This window comes from Pantherophis guttatus, chromosome 1 (assembly GCF_059756535.1).
Source record: "Pantherophis guttatus breed Tessera chromosome 1, ASM5975653v1, whole genome shotgun sequence".
NCBI lineage: Eukaryota > Metazoa > Chordata > Lepidosauria > Squamata > Colubridae > Pantherophis > Pantherophis guttatus.
In genome coordinates this window covers 346,063,137-346,085,549 of record NC_142063.1, presented here as the reverse complement: position 1 = coordinate 346,085,549, position 22,413 = coordinate 346,063,137, and the positions used below count along the sequence as shown (strand labels likewise).

The following is a 22,413-nucleotide window of genomic DNA, read 5'->3' as shown; positions in this document are numbered from 1 at the left end:
CCTTTTTATACCTATCTCTGTTAGTAGTAAAATTTTCTAACCGCCCACCGGTTCCACAGTAATGGTGATTTATAAAGTAGGGACAAAACCCCTACCGCCCACCATGAAAGCTGGAATGCCCACTAGTGGGCAGTAGGGACCACGTTGACTACCACTGGAAGGGAGCTTGAAATAGAATAGAATAGAATAGAATAGAATAGAATAGAATAGAATAGAACAGAACAGAATAGAATCGGCATACCATTAAAATGAAATTTCCTTGCATTCAACTCTCAAAGGGTCTCCATTTGTATATTTAGACTACTTGTACATCTATTCTCCCCTGTCCTGTTTCCTCTTCACAGGTCCTTGCACTCCGAGAGGAAGGTTCCAGAAGGTTGGTGTTTGTTAGTTAATTATTTTATTAACAAGGTATTTGGTTAACAAGGAAGAACTGTAAATGAAGTCATTGATCTTTAGCATTCACTCTTATTTTACAGGTAGTCCTCGACTTACGACCACCATTGGGCCCAAAATTTCTGTCATAAAGTGAGACATTTGTTAAGCGAGTTTTGCCCCATTTTACGACCCTTCTTACCACAATTGTTAAAGTCAGTCACTGCAGCTGTTAAGTTCCTAACCCGGTTGTTAAGTGAATGTGGCTTCCCCAGCTCCTGCGACCGTCATAAATACGAGTTCAAGTTATCCAAATTTTGATCACGTGACGTGGCTGGGGAATTCTGGGAGTGGAAGTCCACTCCTCTTAAAGTTTCCAAGACTGAGAAACACAATTCTTAGGCAGGCAGTCCCACTACTTAGCTGCTCTCCCCATCTGGAAATTCTTCCTGAAGCTCCTTTCCTTCTTCCTTTCCTTTCCTTTCCTTTCCTTTCCTTTCCTTTCCTTTCCTTTCCTTTCCTTTCCTTTCCTTCCCTTCCCTTCCCTTCCCTTCCCTTCCCTTCTCCCTCCTTTCCTTTCCTTCTTTCCTTTCCTTTCCTTTCCTTTCCTTTCCTTTCCTTCCCTTCTCTTCCCTTCCCTTCCCTTTTGCCTCCTTTCCTTCCCTTCTCTTCCCTTCTCTTTCCTTTCCTTTTCCCTCCCTTCTCTTCCCTTCCCTTTTGCCTCCTTTCCTTCCCTTCTCTTCCCTTTTGCCTCCTTCTTTCCTTTCCTTCTTTCCTTCCTTCCCTTCCCTTCCCTTCCCTTTTGCCTCCTTTCCTTTCCTTTCCTTTCCTTTCCTTTCCTTTCCTTCCCTTTCCTTCCCTTCCCTTCCCTTCCCTTCCCTTCCCTTCCCTTCCCTTCTGCCTCCTTTCCTTTCCCTTCCCTTCCCTTCTCTTTCCTTTCCCTTTCCCTCCCTTCTCTTCCCTTCCCTTTTGCCTCCTTCCCTTCCCTTCCCTTCCCTTCCCTTTCCTTTCCCTTTCCCTCCCTTCTCTTCCCTTCCCTTTTGCCTCCTTTCCTTCCCTTCCCTTCCCTTCCCTTCCTTTCCCTTCCCTTCCCTTCTGCCTCCTTCCCTTCCCTTCCCTTCCCTTCCCTTCCCTTCCCTTCCCTTCCCTTCTGCCTCCTTTCCTTTCCCTTCCCTTCCCTTCTCTTTCCTTTCCTTTCCTTTCCTTTCCCTTTCTTTTCCTTTCCTGCATTCACAGAGGACAGTTCCACCATCTTCCGCATTTAAAAAAAACAACAGCAAAAACCCTGTAAATATTTGCAGCCTGCTTCGGCTCCGGTTAACCTTCACTTTTGCAAATTCAACATGTCCTTGCGTGTTTCTGGTACAACTTGGTTTCCATTCCTCTTATCAGTCTGGAAACTCCCCGCTGGCCATCCCCAAGGACATATCCCTGGGCTGGGACAATTCTGCAAGAACAGCTTTATTCATATATATTTTTTTAAATAAAGTCTTTATTAAGTGTCAACCTCAAATATTAACATTCAAATGAAGCTGGAAAGGAAGTAAGAAACTACAGCTAAAGTGACCCAAAAGTTATACATCCAAGAAATTGATAATATCTATGTCAGGGATAAGGGACGTGGTGGCTCAGTGGCTAAGACGCTGAGCTTGTCAATCAAAAGGTTGGCAGTTCAGCGGTTCGAATCCCGAGTGCCGCGGAATGGGGTGAGCTCCCGTTAACTTGTCCCAGCTTCTGCCAACCTAGCAGTTCGAAAGCAGGTAAAAAATGCAAGTAGAAAAATAGGAACCACCTTTGGTGGGAAGGGAACAGCGTTCCGTGCGCCTTTGGCGTTGAATCATGCCGGCCACATGACCACGGAGACGTCTTCGGACAGCGCTGGCTCTTCGTCTTTGAAACGGAGATGAGCACCGCCCCCTAGAGTCGGGAACGACCAGCACATATGTGCGAGGGGAACCTTTACCTTTACCTTTACGTCAGGGATGTCCAACTTTTGTAACTTTAAGATTTTGTGGATTTCGACTCCCAGAATTCCCCAGCCAGCCCTGCTTTAAGAGGAGTGGGGAATTCTGGGAACTGAAGTCCACAAGTTTTAAAGTTGCCAAAATTGGATAGCCTTGACCTAGAAGGACGAAATGTCTTTCTTCCCATATATATATATATTTTAATCAGTGCAAAGTTGCGAGGAGAGAAACCAGAAACAAAAGTTTGTTTGAACAGCCTCTTAGGTTGGGTGTCAGCTTTTCCGTGTTGACGATATGATGATTTACATTTTCCAGTAATTTTCCAGTAGCAGCAAGTCTCTTTGCTGGCTTTCAGCCACAGGACAAAGTCTGCCTTCTCGGTGAGGCTTTGTGGCTGCTGGAGAAAAATTGTTTTGCTGGAAGATTTATCTCTGAGTTGCTTGTTTTTTTAACCTTGAGGGCTTTACCCTTCAGTTGGGCTTAACTTCTGAGGAGGAGGTATAAATTGTAGAGTTTTCTTTTTATGGATGTATACTTTTTGTTTAAAAAATGTAAAAAGGACATAAAAATGAACACAAATGAATGAGAAAAAAAGGAGAAAGAGCAAGAGAAGAAGGAAGGAAGAAAGAAAAAAGAAAGGAAGAAAGAAAGAAGAACAAGGAAAGAAGGGAGGGAGGAAGGAAGGGAGGAAATGAGAAAGAGAGGAGGAAGAAGGAAGGGAGGGATGGAGGGAAGGAAGGAAAAAGGAAGAGAAAAGGAGGAAGGAAGGAAGGAAAGAAAAAAGAGGAAGAGAGAAGGAAGGGAGGGAAGGAAGGAAGGAAGGAAAAAAGACAGAGAGGAAAAGGATGGAGATAGATAGATTAACAGAGTTGGAAGGATCTCGTCTTCTCCCTTACCTTGTCTTTTCCCTAGTCAAAGGAATAAGGTGTATAGTAAAACATAACCCACACAATGGCTAGTCCAGTGAAGAGAAGGACCAGGGGAGACAGGAGAGCATCTTCCAATATTTGAGGGGCTGCCCCAGAGAGGAGGAAGAGGGTCAAGCTATTTTTCAAAGCAAAAGGAAGGAAGGAAGGAAGGAGGGAGCGAGGGAGGGAGGGAAGGAAGGTGGAAGGGAGGGAAAGAAAGAGAGAGAGAGAGAGAAAGAAAGAAAGAAAGAAAGAAAGAAAGAAAGAAAGAAAGAAAGAAAGAAAGAAAGAAAGAAAGAAAGACATCTGAATGAACCATAGATGGACAGAAGACATGGCTGGTCTAGTGAAGAGAAGGACCAGGGGAGACAGGAGAGCATCTTCCAGTATTTGAGGGGCTGCCCCAGAGAGGAGGAAGGGGGTCAAGCTATTTTCCAAAGCAAAAGGAAGGAAGGAAGGAAGGAGGGAGCGAGGGAGGGAGGGAAGGAAGGTGGAAGGGAGGGAAAGAAAGAGAGAGAGAGAGAGAAAGAAAGAAAGAAAGAAAGAAAGAAAGAAAGAAAGAAAGAAAGAAAGAAAGAAAGACATCTGAATGAACCATAGATGGACAGAAGACATGGCTGGTCTAGGGAAGAGAAGGACCAGGGGAGACAGGAGAGCATCTTCCAATATTTGAGGGGCTGCCCCAGAGAGGAGGAAGAGGGTCAAGCTATTTTTCAAAGCAAAAGGAAGGAAGGAAGGAAGGAGGGAGCGAGGGAGGGAGGGAAGGAAGGTGGAAGGGAGGGAAAGAAAGAGAGAGAGAGAGAGAAAGAAAGAAAGAAAGAAAGAAAGAAAGAAAGAAAGAAAGAAAGAAAGAAAGAAAGACATCTGAATGAACCATAGATGGACAGAAGACATGGCTGGTCTAGTGAAGAGAAGGACCAGGGGAGACAGGAGAGCATCTTCCAGTATTTGAGGGGCTGCCCCAGAGAGGAGGAAGGGGGTCAAGCTATTTTCCAAAGCAAAAGGAAGGAAGGAAGGAGGGAGGGAGAGAGGGAGGGAGGGAAGGAAGGTGGAAGGGAGGGAAAGAAAGAGAGAGAGAGAGAGAAAGAAAAAGAAAGAAAGAAAAAGAAAGAAAGAAAGAAAGAAAGAAAGAAAGAAAGAAAGAAAGAAAGAAAGAAAGAAAGACATCTGAATGAACCATAGATGGACAGAAGACATGGCTGGTCTAGTGAAGAGAAGGACCAGGGGAGACAGGAGAGCATCTTCCAGTATTTGAGGGGCTGCCCCAGAGAGGAGGAAGGGGGTCAAGCTATTTTCCAAAGCAAAAGGAAGGAAGGAAGGAAGGAGGGAGCGAGGGAGGGAGGGAAGGAAGGTGGAAGGGAGGGAAAGAAAGAGAGAGAGAGAGAGAAAGAAAGAAAGAAAGAAAGAAAGAAAGAAAGAAAGAAAGAAAGAAAGAAAGAAAGAAAGACATCTGAATGAACCATAGATGGACAGAAGACATGGCTGGTCTAGGGAAGAGAAGGACCAGGGGAGACAGGAGAGCATCTTCCAATATTTGAGGGGCTGCCCCAGAGAGGAGGAAGAGGGTCAAGCTATTTTTCAAAGCAAAAGGAAGGAAGGAAGGAAGGAGGGAGCGAGGGAGGGAGGGAAGGAAGGTGGAAGGGAGGGAAAGAAAGAGAGAGAGAGAGAGAAAGAAAGAAAGAAAGAAAGAAAGAAAGAAAGAAAGAAAGAAAGAAAGAAAGAAAGAAAGACATCTGAATGAACCATAGATGGACAGAAGACATGGCTGGTCTAGTGAAGAGAAGGACCAGGGGAGACAGGAGAGCATCTTCCAGTATTTGAGGGGCTGCCCCAGAGAGGAGGAAGGGGGTCAAGCTATTTTCCAAAGCAAAAGGAAGGAAGGAAGGAGGGAGGGAGAGAGGGAGGGAGGGAAGGAAGGTGGAAGGGAGGGAAAGAAAGAGAGAGAGAGAGAGAAAGAAAAAGAAAGAAAGAAAAAGAAAGAAAGAAAGAAAGAAAGAAAGAAAGAAAGAAAGAAAGAAAGAAAGAAAGAAAGAAAGACATCTGAATGAACCATAGATGGACAGGAGACATGGCTAGTCTAGTGAAGAGAAGGACCAGGGGAGACAGGAGAGCATCTTCCAATATTTGAGGGGCTGCCCCAGAGAGGAGGAAGGGGGTCAAGCTATTCTCCAAATCACCCGAAGGCCAGACAAGGAACAATGGATGGAAACTGATGAAGGAGAGATTCAACCTGGAAATAAGGAGGAATTTCCTGACAGTGAGAACAATCAACCCATGGAACAGCTTGCCACCAGAAGTTGTGGGAGCTTCATCACTGGAGGCTTTCGAGAAGAGACTGGACTGCCATCTGTCAGAAGTGGTGTAGGGCCGTGATGGCGAACCTATGGCACGCATGCCACAAGTGGCACGCAGAGTCATGTTGCCTGGCATGCCAGCTCAGCTCAGCTCTGTCAGCTGATTTTTGGCCCTTTTGGGCCCACCAGAAGAGGGCCTGGGGGGGAGGGGAGGCCTGTTTTTCTTTCTCCCTGGCTCCAGGTCCTCTCTATGCATCTGGGGAGGGCGAAAACAGCCTTCCCCAGTTCCTCGGAGGCCCGAAATGGCCCGTTTCTCAACTTCCAGCCTCCGAGGGGGTGGGGAAGGCTGTTTTCGCCCTCCCCAGATGCATAGAAAGGATCTGGAGCCACGTGAGAAAGACAAACGGGCCTACTGGGCCATCGCGTGCCAGGAGTGGGGAGGGGCAAGGGGGGGTCGCACTCGCATGCATGTGGCGGGACACATAGAATTATGGGTGTGGGCACACGCACGGGCAAACTTCCCCCACCCCCCCCCTTTCCTGGCACGCGACGGCAAAAAGGTTAGCCATCACTGGTGTAGGGTCTCCTGCTTGGTTGGGGGGTTGGACGAGATGACCTACGAGGTCCCTTCCAACTCTGTTAACCTGTTGTGAATTGTTATCCCTTCGCAACCACGTATTATAAGTCGAATCATCCAAAGGGGTCACCTGGGGCCACGGTAGAAATCTCCTGGGGCTTGCCGAGACTTGCTTTGGAAAAACAAGTTACGAAGGCGAGAAGACAAAGGCAGGTGTTGGATTTCACCCGCTGTTTGTGTTTCTCACACAGGTTGTCGGTTCCTCATCCTGGAGACGGTGAACGTTTTCCGGAAATACATTTCCATCTGGGACGCTCCACTCAGCGGCTACCAAAACCAGGATGTTCTCTTTATAGCGACAGAAAAAGAAGCAGAACTGGCCAAGGTACATTTGATGACGTCCTTCTTCCCATCCAGAAAAAGTCCCCAGCAATTGGTTTCCATACCCAGGAAGTCAATAAAGGAGGATAGAGTTAGTCCTCGACTTACGACAGTCCGTTTAGTGACCGTTCAGTGAAAAAAGGGACTTAGGACTGCTTTTCACCGTGACGGCTTTTCCGGCATCCCCGTGATCAAAATTCGGGTTGCTTGGCAACTGATTCATACTTATGACCGTTGCGGCGTCCCGGGGGTTCCTTTTTTGCGACCTCCCGACCAGCGAAGTCCATGGGGGAAGGCAGATTCGCTGAACAACCTGGTCCCTGGCTTTTCAACTGCAGGGATTCACTTAACAACGGGGGCAGGATAAGCCGTGAAACGGGGACAAAACTCATTTAGCAAACATGCCTCGCTTCGCAACTGAAATCTAGGGTGCTGTTGTGGTCGTAAGTCAGGGACCTACAGGGTTGAAAGCAGCAGCTCAAGGTTGAAAGGAGGGGTCTTTGGCGCCCTAGGCCCGTGGTGGCGAACCACAGGTGGCACGCAGCGCCATATCGGTGGCCACGCGACCTCAGCTCTGGTGCAAACGCGCACGCCAGTCAGCTGATTTTCGGGCCTTCTGGGCCCACCGGAAGTCGGCAAACAGGCTGTTTCCGGCCTCCGGAGGGCCTCCAGGGGAGTGGGGAAGGCTGTTTTTGCCCTCCCCAGGCTCCTAGAAAGGCTCTGGAGCCTGGGAGGCTGAAAAACGGGCCTACCTGGCCCACTGTGCCATCACATGCCAAAAGCGGGGGAAGCACGGGGGAGGGGGTCGCGCAAACATGCGTGGGGGCGGGGCACATAGAATTATGGGTGTGGGCACATGCGCGCCCAACACCCCCCCGCTCCACCCCCCCCCCACTTTTGGCACGTGATGGCAAAAAGTTTAGCCATTACTGCCCGAGGCGCTCGGTGGCCTAGGCTTCCTTGTAGACCCAAACTAGGTAACGTCATCAGTTCTAGACGTCTGCGAGAAAACATCTGCAAAACATCAGCCAGAAAGCAAGGAAGCTCAGAGAGCACCAAGGACCCCTCATAGACAGGAAGATCTGGAGAAGGGGTGTCAAACTCGAGGCCGGTGGGACAAATCCGGCCTACGGGGTGGTTAAATCTGGCCCCCTGGAAATAGCAAAGATGGTGCCCCTGGCAGCCAAAACGGGGCACGGGGAGACCCGTGCCACTTTTTCAGCCTGGACGGCCTCCAGCCTGGACGGCAAAGTGCCAGCCATCATGTTTATTAACATGAACAGACGTAAAACACAAATACATACGAACACATATACATTAACACAGTACTAAAACAAAAAAGAAACAAGAAGTCTATCGACTAGCTCTTAAGAAACTCTCGCCTAGTTCTTAAGTGAGTCGCTACAGTTGTTGAGTGAGTCACACGGTCGTTAAGCGAATCTGGCTTCCCCGTGGACTTTGCTGGTCAGAAGGTCGCAAAAGGGGGTCATGTGACACACACAACCCTCCCCCACCGGAAAGCTGCAACCGTCATCAGTACATCCCAGTTGCCAAGACTCTGAATCTTGTGATCACGTGACTATGGAAAATGCTGCAACGGTCATGTGAAAAAGGCTCATTTTTTTTTCAGTTGTAAGTTTGGTCATTAAATGAACTGTTGAAAGTCAAGGACCAGGTGGTTTCACCCAAACCATTCCCTTGCATTGTTCTCCTTGCCTATAAAGGTAAAGGTTCCCCTCATGCATACATACTAGTTGTTCCTGACTCTAGGGGGCGGTGCTCATCTCCGTTTCAAAGCCGAAGAGCCAGCGCTGTCCGAAGACGTCTCCGTGGTCATGTGGCTGGCATGACTCAACGCCAAAGGCGCACGGAACGCTGTTCCCTTCCCACCAAAGGTGGTCCCTATTTTTCTACTTGCATTTTTTATGTGCTTTCGAACTGCTAGGTTGGCAGAAGCTGGGACAAATCAAGGGAGCTCACCCCGTTACACGGCACTAGGGATTCGAACCGCTGATCTACCGATCTTTTGATCGACAAGCTCAGCGTCTTTAGCCACTGAGCCACCACGTCCCTAAAATCTAATGCTTTCTTATCTTTCCAGAGAGCAATGCGGTGCCACCACAGTCAGCTGCTCTGGTTCCGCCGTCTGTACGTGAGGTTCTCCCGCTACATGGTGGTCAACTCGCTGCGTTTCCTCTAACGGAGGAGCTGGAGACCCAGAGAGAAAAAAAGGGAGGAAGATGTGACTCTCTAGGTCCCGGCCGAGCGGAACAATCTAGCAGGACCAAGAAGAAGGGACTTCTCCGTGGAAGAAGGAAATAAGATGTTATGGCTCTCCTCTCTTAAGGAGGTCCATCTGGTGGGACTGAGAAGGGCCCTCTCTGTGGCGGCTCCATCCACGTGGAACATCATACCTGCAGTGGTGGGTTGCACAGTATGGTAGTACCGGTTTGCCGCGCGCATACTCACTTTGTGCGTGCGTGCGCCCGGTTCACACACGCACCTGCCTTCCGTGCATGCAATTTCCTCGCCGAGCCTCAAAAACATCCCTAAATAGGACGACATAGAGTAGGGGCAGGTGGGCAGGCCTACCCATGATTTCTGTTACCAGTTCAGGCGAACCGGTGCAAACCGGCTGAATACCACCTCTGCATCCCTGTGGAAATAAGATGTTAAGGCTCTCCTAAGGAGGTCCATCTGGTGGGACCAGGAAGGGCCTTCTCCGTGGCGGTTCCCTCCACATGGAACATCATCCCTGCAGTGGTGGGTTGCACATTGTGGTGCTACCGGTTCACCGTGCGCATGCTCGCATCGTGCCTGCGCACACCTGCCTTCGTGCATGCGCTTGGCCTTCTGTGCATACACCCGGTCTCAAAAACATCCCTAAATAGGACGACATAGAGCAGGGGCAGATGGGCAAGCCCAGCCGTGATTTCTGCTACCAGTTTTGGCGAACCGGTCTAAACCAACTGAAGATGTTACGGCTCTCCTCTCTTAAGGTCCCTCTGGTGGGACCAGGAAGGGCCCTCTCCGTGGTGGCTCCCTCCCTGTGAAACATCATCCCTGCGGAGATACTGTTACTGTTTGGAACTGTTTATTGTGGATGACTACAACGACTGGTAAGAAGACTTTGTTATTGGATTATCCCTGGACTATTGTTTAACCATCTACTGCTTTATATGTGAATGACCTGGACTGTTTATTGGACTGTGCCTTATTACTATTTCCTGAAAGTAAATGTCAAGTTTCTGAAAGATGCCCTAATTAATTCATGAGCCATGATCCAAACTTCAAAGGAAATATAGTCATTTATTTGGAGCAACATTCCGGCAATACTGGGATGCAGTTAGGACTGATCCCACGTAGATTTACGTTCCCCTATGACCCTGTCTCTCCCCTCCTCTCTGGCCATGTCATAAATCACATTCTCCAATTACCCACTTTGGCTGGCTGTGAAACCCAACACCCTCCGACTGATTGCGGTAAGAAAGCATCTATGGAATGCAGCTTCAGTTAGGGAAATCAATCAGCTCTATCAGTTCTCCCTCCCTCCTGCTCATGGCAACTTGAAAGCTTTGCAAGTTGACAGTAAACACAACTCAGTGTATCTCTGTGTTGGCTGCATTATTTCCTAACTACTCTCAATCGTTTTCATGTGCACACCCTTGCTACTCAAGGGTTGCTCGGCGAATTCCTTAACACATCCCGTGTTGGAATTACCCACAACTCCTTCGTTGCTCTTCTCCGCACACTTTTGTGTATTATTGCGTGTGGTTTTACAAATAACAGTATTTTGCACAAGGATGGGGGAATATCCCTCCACTCCCTTCCCTTCAAAATGAATCCAAATAAAACGAACAAACGTTTTAAAAATACGTGTTTTTTTTATTTTTATTCCTTTTTTTTTTTTTTTTCCAAAACAAGAAATTCCTCAAAAAAGTGAAAAGTGTCGTTTTGGACAAAGCGACGTTTAAAACAGCATTCATACCTAAACGCTAAAACCGAAAACTGAAATGAAGCCACTTTAGGCATTCACACAATACACAAAGACATTTCCCCCCCCCACTCGGCAAGACAAACCAAGTTTCTTAACGCTGGGCAGCTCCGGCCACAAGGTTAAGCCACGGGTCGAATTAAAGACCGTCATAAAATGAGGCCTCCAGAGAAATGATGGATCATTTCTGATGGATCAGCGCTTCCTTCCGATAAAAAAAAATCTTTAAGAATTCATTTTTCTTTTCTTTTTTTTTAAATAATGGAGATCTTCTCCGAATCTTCAGGCCGTCTTAATTAAGAAAGGATCTCAGTTAGATGGAATCTCCTGCTTCCATTGCCCCCACCCCCCCAATACAGGCAATCCTCAACGTACGACCGTAATTGAGCCCAGAATTTCCGTTGCTGAGCGAGACGCTTGGTTCGGCGAGTTTGGCCCCGCTGTACAAATTTTTTTTTCCAGCCACCGTTACTAAGTGAATCACTGCAGGGGCGAAGTTAGGAACGCGGTTTTTAAGCGGGCCTGGCTTTCCCCGTGGACTTAAGCTTTTTAGAAGGTCACAAAAAGGGATCCCGTGATCCCGGGGAGACCGCGACCGTCATAAAAACGAACCGGTTAGCGAGCGTCCGAATTTTGTTCTCGTGATTCCCTAGGGATGCTGCAATGGTCGTTAAGTGTGAAAATCGGTCATAAGTCACTTTTTTTTTTTCAATGCTAAATGTTTATGGAGGTCCTCCGTCATCCAGGTTGTCCCAAAAAATGCTCTTTTTTTTTTCTTTCAAGAGGCAACTTGGATTTTCTGGGTTTTTTTTTGAAGACAGTATTAAATAGATTAACAGAGTTGGAAAGGGACCTTTGGAGGTCATTTAGTCCAACCCCCCGCTCAAGCAAGAGACCCCTACACCATCCCGGACAAATGGCAGTCCGATCTCCCCTTGAAAGCCCCCCCGTGATGAAGCTCCCACAAGAAGACGTTTCCCTTCTCATCCAAGAAGCTTCTTCGGCTCCGACAGGAGGGCCGGGCGATGATTTCAATGATGATGTAAAACTTCCAACGGTCGCTAAATGAAAAGTGGTAAGTCGAGGACTATCCGTAGGTGGGGGGGGGAGGCCCTCTTGGAAATTCCCCTCGGGATCTTTGCACCATGAGCAAACATCGATGGTGTAGCTTTTGGGGGCTTCGCGATGTTTAAATCTTAATCGCTCTTTTTTTCTCAAGGTAGGAAAGAAATATTTTACACGTATTTTTTTGATGCGTCGGATCGAGAGAGTCCTGTTTCTATGCCGCTATTCTATCCGATGGAGGAAATAGGCAGGAGAGAGAGAGAGAGAGAGATACACACACACATACAAATTGGCACCTTTTGGTTTCCTAAACGAAACCCGAATTAAAAGAAGGGAGACCGTGAGGGCCCCTTTGCGGTTTTTCCAGAAAAAAGGACAGTCAAGGCTTCGACATATTCCTGATAGTGGGGTGGCCCTTCACCGCTTTCTCCCATTCCTTCCCGTTGATCGGCTCCACCGTGATCTTGGTGATGGTCCCATCATCCAGGCAATGGGGCGCGATTCCTGCAGGGAGAGAGAGAGAGAGAAAGAGGCAGCTGTAGCCGAAAAACAACATGGGAAAAGACCTTGGAGGAGGGATGAAATGCTCCCGGTTCGGTAGCGATGATGGCGGGTGGTTCGGAGAACCGGTAGCAAAAATCCCTGTTCCCCCCCCGCATTGCCCAGCTGAGCCGCGCGATCATCAGAACCTTTTTTTTTTTTTTACTTTTAAAAGCATTTTTTCCACAACCTCTTCTGCCGAAAAAATGTTTTTAAAAGTAAAAAAAAAAAAAAAAAAAAGCCTCTGATGATCCCACAGCTCAGCTGGGATCGTCAGAGGCTTTTCAAAGCATTTTTTTTCTGCAACCTCTTCGGCCGAAGAGGTGGTTAAAAAAAAACGCTTTGAAAAGTCTCTGACGATCCCAGCTGAGTGGCCTGATCGGCAGAGAGGCTTTTCAAAGCATTAGAAAAAATGCTTTGAAAAGTTAAAAAAAAAAAAAAAAGTTGGCCACGCCCACCCAGTCACATTACCCCCCCACCACCACCACCAAGCCACGCCCACAGAACCGGTAGTAACAAATTTTACATTTCACCCCGGTCATAAGTCACTTTTTTCAGTGCTGTTGTAAACTCTGAATGGTCACTAAACAAACTGTTGTTAAGTTGAGGACTGCCTATACACCCGTCACAAATGGAATAGGAGGAGTGTGTTTGCAGGCTCTTAAAAGAAAATTATGCGGGGGGTTTTTTTTTGGCCATAAAACACTTTTCACAGGTATGAAATATGCGAAGGTTTAGCTTTGCAACTGCTACAAAAAATGGAACAGCTTTCAATTGCAGCCTAGAGGAAAAACCTACATCTGCTGCAGTCCCGGAAAATTAAAATTTATTGGTTCGATTTATATGCTGCCCTTCTCCGGAGACTCAGGGCGGCTTACAATGCGTTAAGCAATAGCCTTCATACTTTTGTATATATCTGCTTAGTAGGGCTTTCGGGCCCCCCCAAGCGGTGTTCCTTTTTATACAAAGTCAGCTTATTGCCCCCACAATCCGGGTCCTCATTTTACCTACCTCGAAAGGATGGAAGGCTGAGTCAACCTTGAGCCTGGTGAGATTTGAACTTGCAGTAATTGCAGGCAGCTGGTGCTAGTTAACAGCACTTAGTCTGCTGCGCCACCCAAGGCTCTTACATTGAGAAGAACCAGGGTGTCAGCACTTCAACCTGCATTTACTCTAGTGCTGACATAAGGAGGAGAAGAGGGGGGCAGCTGGCAAGAGGACGCTTGACATTTCACCTACTTATTTTCCCTGAAGATAATATCCCCTAGGAGATGAGATGGGAGGAGGGACATTCCTGGGAGCTGAAGTAGTAGATATGGGGAGAGTGATTTGGAAGACGGCCAATGAGACACAGAGAATTGGGGAATGGAAAGGGAAGGTTTAGGGTCAGGAAGTCAGAGTTGGCTACGCCACGATCGGGGCCAGATTGTCGTGCTCAATAAAATGAAAGATTTCTTCAAAGACTTATCTGTTTGGAAATGCAATTTTTTTATTTGAGATGACATCAAAACCTGACACAGGTTTAAAAAAAAAAAAAGACGACGGATTCATTTCCCGGGAGAGAACGTCTGGATTCGAACGAGCTACCCCACCCTCTGCCCTGAAATCGTTATCGTTACCGTAACCGTCCGGATTGGAACGCGGGGTATAAAAACTCTGGACGCCGCACGTTTTACAGAAGGTGTGCTGGGCGGAGTGAGTGTTGAAGGTATACGTGGTGAGATGGTCAGCACCCTGGAGAGAAAGGAAGAAGAGTCAGCTGGAAGGGACCTTGGAGGTCTTCCCCCCTCCTCAAAACAGGAGACCCTCCACCAAACTCAATTTCATTGAGGGCCACATCAGGGCTGTGGTTGACCTCAGGGAGGCGGGCGTGGGGGCGTGGCTGACTGGATGGGCGTGGCCAAATTGATGCCACTCCCCAAACTCCTGGCATGTATGACGCCACATTGACCTGATTTTTCTTCTTCACGCTGGGTAGACCAGGATGGCCCCGCCAGCCAGATCCGACGTGGATCTTGAGTTTGAAACCGCTGCCCCAGGGGCGAAATCCAGCAGGTTCTGACAGGTTCTGGAGAACCGGTAGCGGAAATTTGGAGTAGTTCGGAGAACCGGCAAATACCACCTCTGGCTGGTCCCAGAGTGGGGGTGGGAATGGGGATTTTGTAGTATCCTTCCCCCCAGGAGTGGGGAGGGAATGGGGATTTTGTAGTATCCTTCCCCCAGGAGTGGAGAGGGAATGGGGATTTTGTAGTATCCTTCCCTCAGGAGTGGGGAGGGAATGGGGATTTTGTAGTATCCTTCCCCAGGAGTGGGGGTGGGAATGGGGATTTTGTAGTATCCTTCCCCCAGGAGTGGAGACAGAATGGGGATTTTGTAGTATCCTTCCCCCAGGAGTGGGGAGGGAATGGGGATTTTGCACTATCCTTCCCCTGCCACGCCCACCAAGCCCGCCAAGCCACGGCCCACAGAACCGGTAGTAAAAATATTTGGATTTCACCACTGCCCTGCCCTATACCATTTGAGGCAAGTGGCTGCCCAGTCTCTTCTTAAAAACCTCTAGTGATGGAGCACCCACTTCTGGTGGCAAGCTGTTCCACTGGTTAATTGTCCTTTCTCCTTAAGTTTCTCCTTAATTCCAGGTTGCTTCTCTCCTTGGTTAGTTTCCATCCATTGCTTCTTGTCCTGCCCTCAGGGGCTTTGGAGAATAAGTGGACCCCCGCTTCTTTCTGGCAGCCCCTCAAATACTGGAATCCTGCTATCATGTCCCCCCTAGTCCTTCTTTTCTCTAGACTAGCCATGCCCAGTTCCTGCAACCGTTCTTCCTATGTTTTAGTCTCCAGGCCTGTAATAACCTTAGTTGCTCTTCTTTGCAAAGTCTCAACGTTGTTTTTGTCGTCTGGGGACCAAAAACTGGATGCAGGCGTGGCTTTTCTAAGGTTTTATTTTATTTTTATTTTTTATTTTATTTTGAATTTGTATACCGCCCTTCTCCCTGAGGACTCAGGGCGGTGAACAGCCAAGTAAAAACATCAAGTACAAATATTAAAATACAGTTAATATATATATATATATATAAATTTGGCCCCATTAATTAAAAACAATAAACAAAACACTTAAAAACACTTAAAAAATTAGGCCTTAAAACACTTAAAAAATTTATAAAGCGGGGCTAACACTTCGCTTGATTTTTTTTGATTCTATGCCTCTGTTTATACAATCCAGGATTATAGAAGCAGGGATGGGTTCTAAATTTTTTTTACTACGGGTTCTGTGGGCGTGGCTTATTTTGTGTGGGTGTGGCTTGGAGGTCATGTGACTAGGTGGGCGTGGCTAGCTGATCAGAGTCATTTCTGGAAGGTCCTCGCACTTACGACCAGTCCTCGCACTTACGACCCGACTCATTTGTTTGCTTTTAACACTGATCAGCTGTCGGGCGGCCCTTTGAAGCCCCCCGGCAAGAGTTTAAACAGTTTTTTTTTCCCTCTAGTCATCAGCTGGGACTCAGGAGGCAGCAATAGATTGGGGGTGGGACCAAATAAAAGGTAAGAATAACATTGGGGGGGGGGGTGGGAGGGCGGGGAGAACCAGTTCGGTGACGTCATATCGTCACCGCTACCGGCTCGGCCGAACCGGACCGAACCGGGAGGAACCCACCACTGTATAGGAGACCCAACGTGGAAGGATTTGGGCATTGTTTTGTGAGATCAAAGAGAAGAATGGTGTGTGTGTGTGTGGGGGGGTGTTTCTTGAGGGAGGTGGGGGGTTTCTCTTATCTCTGGAGTCACTAAGCTCTGGATCCCCACTAAACCTTTTGCAGAGTTGCTCAGCAGGAGGAGTGTCTCTCCAAAGCAAGCAGTTTTTCCAACACTCAACATGCCAAGGGGAATAAGCCCACAGGTGCCCAGGCAACCTCTACCCGCCCTCTTCTTACCTTCAACAGCTTAAAGTGGGAAGCGGGCACGATGAAGTGCCTGTTCTGTTTCTTCACACAGATGCTGCAACTGGAGAAGGGGAGGAGGGGGAGGAGGAGGAGGAGAAGAAGAAAAAATGTGAATTGGGGAGAGAGATAGACCCTCTCAACAAAAGTAGGCTGAGCCTGGGGGGAAAAAAGGAAGTTTTTGTAGCCCTTTTTGTGAGGAAAGCAAATTCTTTTCGTTTGCTTGGAAGCAGCTTACATCCTGCCGCAAAACCTTTAATATCATTAAACAACAACATCTGGCTATCCCAGGTGCTTGGGAAAGACTTGATAGGTGGATAGAAGTGCCAAATTCAGCCAGAACATCTGGCTGACTGGGTGAGCACTCTTTGAACACCATCTGCACTGACAAATCAATCGGTCAATTGCAGAAGGCAGCTTTGCTTGGAACGGCTTACATCCTGCCACGAAACCTTTAATATCATTAAACAATAATATCTGGCTACCCCAGGTGCTTGGGAAGAAATTGATAGGTGGACAAAAAAACTGGTCTAAATATCTGGCTGGCTGGGTGAGAACCACTTGGAACACCGTCGGAATTGACAAAATCCCTGTCAGTCAGTCGCAAAAGGCAGCTTTGCTCGGAATAGCTTACATCCCGTCACAAAACCTTTAATATTTAACATCTGCCTAGCCCAGGTGCTTGGGAAGATCTCGATAGGTGGATAAAAATACAAAATCCAGTCTAACCATCTGGCTGATGGGTAAGAACCACTTGAACACTGTCAGCATTGACAAATTCCCCATCAGTCAATTGCAAAAGGCAGCTTTGCTCGGAACAGCTTACATCCTGAGATGTGATCTTTCTTATTAAATGTTCACATCTACCTATCTCAAGTGCTTAGGGAGCACTCAACAGGTGGACAAACATGCCAGATCTAGTCTAAATATCTGGCTGACTGTGCAACCAATAATAATAATTGTAAAACATCTGGACTTGAACAGCATCGGCATTGACAAAATCCCCGTCAGTCAATTGCGGAAGGCAGCTTTACTCGAAACAGCTTACATCCTGCGACATGTTTTTTAATATTACTGAGTATTCACATCTGCCTATCCCACGTCCTTGGGAAGCACTCAACAGGTGGACAAATATGTCAGATCTAGTCTAAATATCTGGCTGACCGTACGACGAAGGATAACACGTCCTTTACATCTGTCCCAAGGAGAAAAGTATCTGGTGATAACTTACTTGCAATCAAAAACATGAAGGTTATCGGAGGCCCAGACTTCAAACCGGACGGCCCCGCAGTGACAGCCTCCCGTGTGTTTCACCAGCCCTTGATACTCACTAAACAGAAAAGAGAGATGTTCCCGATCATTTCCAGAACCAAGGAATTACAAAACAGGCAGTCCTCGACTTACGACCACAACGGAAACCCCACACATTTCCGTTGCTAAGCGAGACAGTTGTTCGGTGTGTTTGACCACTGTTCTCACCACACGTTAAGGCAATCCCTGCAGTTGTTAAGTGAGTCACACGGTTGTTAAGGGATTCTGGCTTCCTCGTTGTCTTCGCTCGTCACAAAAAGGGGATCGCACGACCCCGGGGACGCTGCGACTGACCGTCATCAATACGAGTCACGCGCCAAGCGTCTGAATTTTCATCACGTGACAATGGGAATGCTGCAAGGGTTGCAAGTGTGAAAAACGGCCCCAAGTCGCTTTTTTCAGTGCCATTGTAACTCCGAACGGTCACTAAGTGAATGGTCGTAAGTTGAGGACTATCTGTACAGCCATTAGTGGAGTGTTTCTCAACCTTGGTAGCTTGAAGATGGGTGGACTTCAACTCCCAGAATCCCGCAGCCAGCAGCAACTTAAAAGACACAATTCTCAAGTGTGGTTTGGTTCTTCCCAGCTTCCGGGTAAAGGCCAGATATTGGGGTGCCCCTTCCTTATGGGTGTGTGTCCCCCAAACACTTTACAGGACCCCCAAGTAGCCCTCCCTCCCCACCCACCCAAGAGAGAGGCTGACCAGGATAGGGGATCCCCAATAACAGTGGAGAAAAACCCCAGGCTAACTCGGGGTTCTCTTTTAACGGGGGAGTGGGACAGTTCAGGGTTCTGCCTTAAATGGGGCAGGGGTGGGGATGATCCTGGGGGGATCTCGCAGCTGCAACATGGGGGAGATCCACCTCCTGTCCTGCTGCAGCCCTGCACATCTCCCCACCCCCCAAAAAAGGGGGTTCGTTTGGTTCGCAACTCAAAAATGGGGTTCCTTTGGTTTGTAAGTCAGAAAAGGGGTGTTTGTTGGTTCGCAAATCGAAAAAGGGGTTCGTTTGATTGGCAGGTCAAAAAAAGGAGTTCCGAGTCAGGAAAGGGGTTCGCTTGATTTGCAAGTCCAGAAGGGGGGTTCGTTTGATGGGCAGGTCCAAAAATGGGCCTTAAGCTCGCAAGTCAGAAAAGGGGTTCGCTTGGTTGGCAAATCCCAAAAAGGGGTGGATTGATTTGCAAGATCAGAAAAGGGGTTCGTTTGGTTTGCGAGTCCAGGAAGGAGTTCATTCGATGGGCAAGTCAAAAAAGAAAAAGGGGGGTTCGTTTGATTGGCAGGTCAAAAAAAGGGGGTTCCTTAGCTTTGTCGATCAGAAAAGGGGTTCGCTTGGTTTGCGAGTCCAGGAAGGAGTTCTTTCGATGGGCAAGTCAAAAAAGAAAAAAAAAGGGGGGGTTCGTTTGATTGGCAGGTCAAAAGAAAAAGGGGGTTCCTTAGCTTTGTCAATCAGAAAAGGGGTTCGCTTGGTTTGCAAGATCAGAAAAGGGGTTCCTTTGCGAGTCCAGGAAGGAGTTCATTGGATGTTCGTTTGATTGGCAGGTCAAAAGGAAAGGGGGGGGGGTTCATTTGATTGGCAGGTCAAAAGAAAAAGGGGGTTCCTTAGCTTTGTCAATCAGAAAAGGGGTTTGCTTGGTTTGGGAGTCCAGAAAGGAGTTTGTTTGATTGACAAGTCCAAAACGGGGTTCCTTAGCTTTGTCCAGGAAGGAGTTCTTTCGATGGGCAAGTCAAAAAAAAAAAAAAAGGGGGGGGGTTCGTTTGATTGGCAGGTCAAAAGAAAAAGGGGGTTCCTTAGCTTTGTCAATCAGAAAAGGGGTTCGCTTGGTTTGCAAGATCAGAAAAGGGGTTCCTTTGCGAGTCCAGGAAGGAGTTCGCTGAATGTTCATTCGATTGGCAGGTCAAAAGGAAAGGGGGGGGGGTTCGTTTGATTGGCAGGTCAAAAGGAAAGGGGGGGTTTGTTTGATTGGCAGGTCAAAAGGAAAGGGGGGGTTCGTTTGATTGGCAGGTCAAAAGGAAAGCGGGGTTCATTTGATTGGCAGGTCAAAAGGAAAGGGGGGGTTCGTTTGATTGGCAGGTCAAAAGGAAAGCGGGGTTCGTTTGATTGGCAGGTCAAAAGGAAAGGGGGGTTCATTTGATTGGCAGGTCAAAAGGAAAGGGGGGGTTTGTTTGATTGGCAGGTCAAAAGGAAAGGGGGGGGTCCTTAGCTTTGTCAATCAGAAAAGGGGTTCACTTGGTTAGGGAGTCCAGGAAGATTTTTGTTCGATGGGCAAGTCAAAAAAGAAAAAAAAAGGGGGGGTTCCTTTGATTGGCAGGCCAAAAGGAAAGGGGGGGGTTCGTTTGATTGGCAGGTCAAAAGGAAAGGGGGGTTCTTTCGATTGGCAGGTCAAAAGGAAAGGGGGGTTCGTTTGATTGGCAGGTCAAAAGGAAAGCGGGGTTCATTTGATTGGCAGGTCAAAAGGAAAGGGGGGGTTCGTTTGATTGGCAGGTCAAAAGGAAAGGGGGGGGTCCTTAGCTTTGTCAATCAGAAAAGGGGTTCGCTTGGTTAGGGAGTCCAGGAAGAAGTTTGTTCGATGGGCAAGTCAAAAAAGAAAAAAAAGCGGGGGGGTCGTTTGATTAGCAGGCCAAAAGGAAAGGGGGGGGGTCGTTTGATTGGCAGGTCAAAAGGAAAGGGGGGGTTCATTTGATTGGCAGGTCAAAAGGAAAGGGGGGTTCATTTGATTGGCAGGTCAAAAGAAAAGGGGGGGTTCGTTTGATTGGCAGGTCAAAAGGAAAGGGGGGTTCATTCGATTGGCAGGTCAAAAGGAAAGGGGGGTTCATTTGATTGGCAGGTCAAAAGGAAAGGGGGGGTTCCTTTGATTGGCAGGTCAAAAGGAAAGGGGGGGTTCCTTAGCTTTGTCAATCAGAAAAGGGGTTTGCTTGGTTTGGGAGTCCAGAAAGGAGTTTGTTTGATTGACAAGTCCAAAACGGGGTTCCTTAGCTTTGTCCAGGAAGGAGTTCTTTCGATGGGCAAGTCAAAAAAGAAAAAAAAAGGGGGGGTTCGTTTGATTGGCAGGTCAAAAGAAAAAGGGGGTTCCTTAGCTTTGTCAATCAGAAAAGGGGTTCGCTTGGTTTGCAAGATCAGAAAAGGGGTTCCTTTGCGAGTCCAGGAAGGAGTTCGCTGAATGTTCATTCGATTGGCAGGTCAAAAGGAAAGGGGGGGGGTTCGTTTGATTGGCAGGTCAAAAGGAAAGGGGGGGTTTGTTTGATTGGCAGGTCAAAAGGAAAGGGGGGGTTCGTTTGATTGGCAGGTCAAAAGGAAAGCGGGGTTCATTTGATTGGCAGGTCAAAAGGAAAGGGGGGGTTCGTTTGATTGGCAGGTCAAAAGGAAAGCGGGGTTCGTTTGATTGGCAGGTCAAAAGGAAAGGGGGGTTCATTTGATTGGCAGGTCAAAAGGAAAGGGGGGGTTTGTTTGATTGGCAGGTCAAAAGGAAAGGGGGGGGGTCCTTAGCTTTGTCAATCAGAAAAGGGGTTCACTTGGTTAGGGAGTCCAGGAAGAAGTTTGTTCGATGGGCAAGTCAAAAAAGAAAAAAAAAGGGAGGGTTCCTTTGATTGGCAGGCCAAAAGGAAAGGGGGGGGGTTCGTTTGATTGGCAGGTCAAAAGGAAAGGGGGGTTCTTTCGATTGGCAGGTCAAAAGGAAAGGGGGGTTCGTTTGATTGGCAGGTCAAAAGGAAAGCGGGGTTCATTTGATTGGCAGGTCAAAAGGAAAGGGGGGGTTCGTTTGATTGGCAGGTCAAAAGGAAAGGGGGGGGTCCTTAGCTTTGTCAATCAGAAAAGGGGTTCGCTTGGTTAGGGAGTCCAGGAAGAAGTTTGTTCGATGGGCAAGTCAAAAAAGAAAAAAAAGCGGGGGGGGTCGTTTGATTAGCAGGCCAAAAGGAAAGGGGGGGGTTCGTTTGATTGGCAGGTCAAAAGGAAAGGGGGGGTTCCTTTGATTGGCAGGTCAAAAGGAAAGGGGGGGTTCCTTTGATTGGCAGGTCAAAAGGAAAGGGGGGGTTCATTTGATTGGCAGGTCAAAAGGAAAGGGGGGGTTCATTTGATTGGCAGGTCAAAAGGAAAGGGGGGGTTCCTTTGATTGGCAGGTCAAAAGGAAAGGGGGGGGTTCCTTTGATTGGCAGGTCAAAAGGAAAGGGGGGGTTCATTTGATTGGCAGGTCAAAAGGAAAGGGGGGGTTCGTTTGATTGGCAGGTCAAAAGGAAAGGGGGGGTTCCTTTGATTGGCAGGTCAAAAGGAAAGGGGGGGTTCATTTGATTGGCAGGTCAAAAGGAAAGGGGGGGGGTTCGTTTGATTGGCAGGTCAAAAGGAAAGGGGGGCTTCGTTTGATTGGCAGGTCAAAAGGAAAGGGGGGGGTTCCTTAGCCTTGTAAGGTCGGGGGAGGGGGTCGGCCGCGGGGTCCCCCCTTACTCACAAGGCGTCGAGCAGGAGCTTGGCCGCCTCCTCGCAGCTGAGCCGCTGCCGCTTCTGGAACTGCAGCCAGCGCTCCCGCTGCGCCCCCAGGGCCAGGCTGGGGGGCTCCTCCTCCTCCGACGCCCCCGGGCAGCCCGAGCCCAGCGGAGCCCCCTTGGCCGGCGGAGGCGGGGGCGGCTTGGCCGGCGCCCGGGAGGCGCTCCGGGAGCCCCGCTCGCGAGCCGGGGGAGGCGCTGGCGGCGTCCGCCTTCGGCCCGGCGACCTCCGCGCCTTCCCCATCCTGGCCGGCCGCTCCTGCCCTGCGCTGCGCTGCGCTGAGCTGAGCTGCCCGGCCGGCCGCTGGAGGGCGAGCCTGCGCCGAGGAAGAGGAGGAGGAAGGAGGGGAGTGGGGAGCAAGCTCTGGGAAGGGGGGAGGGAGGAAGAGGAGGAGGAGGAGGGGAAGGGAGGGAGGAAGATTCAGGGGAAGGGAGGGGGCTAAGAGGAGGAGGGAGAGGGGAGGAGGGAAGCAAGCCCCTGGGAGGGGGGAGGGAGGAGGAGGAGGAGGAGGAGGGAAAGGAAGGAAGGAAGGTTTAGGGGAGGGAGGAGGAGGAGGAGGGAAAGAGAGGGAGGAAGATTCAGGGGAAGGGAGGGG

At 48.7% G+C, this 22,413-nt stretch overlaps 2 protein-coding genes across 2 annotated transcripts in view; one reads left to right on the top strand and one right to left on the bottom strand.

Annotated features, from left to right (window-relative positions):
* The window catches only part of PIGL (phosphatidylinositol glycan anchor biosynthesis class L), a 31,726-nt gene extending 21,352 nt beyond the window's left edge, over positions 1 to 10,374 (top strand). The window contains exons 5-7 of the mRNA XM_060685571.2: positions 345 to 376; positions 6,370 to 6,503; positions 8,601 to 10,374. Of these exons, the coding sequence (XP_060541554.2) occupies positions 345 to 376; positions 6,370 to 6,503; positions 8,601 to 8,699 (265 nt within the window). The 3' untranslated portion in view covers positions 8,700 to 10,374. The remainder of the gene's footprint in view (positions 1 to 344; positions 377 to 6,369; positions 6,504 to 8,600) is intronic.
* CENPV (centromere protein V) lies at positions 10,364 to 22,197 on the bottom strand. Its single transcript, XM_060685496.2, has 5 exons — positions 21,784 to 22,197; positions 17,267 to 17,365; positions 16,030 to 16,099; positions 13,718 to 13,832; positions 10,364 to 12,062 (listed from the first exon to the last, which is right to left on the bottom strand). Exons 1-5 carry the CDS (start codon positions 22,059 to 22,061, stop codon positions 11,938 to 11,940), a joined length of 687 nt encoding a protein of 228 aa, XP_060541479.1. The 5' UTR covers positions 22,062 to 22,197; the 3' UTR covers positions 10,364 to 11,937.
* Positions 22,198 to 22,413: the final 216 nt, after the last annotated feature.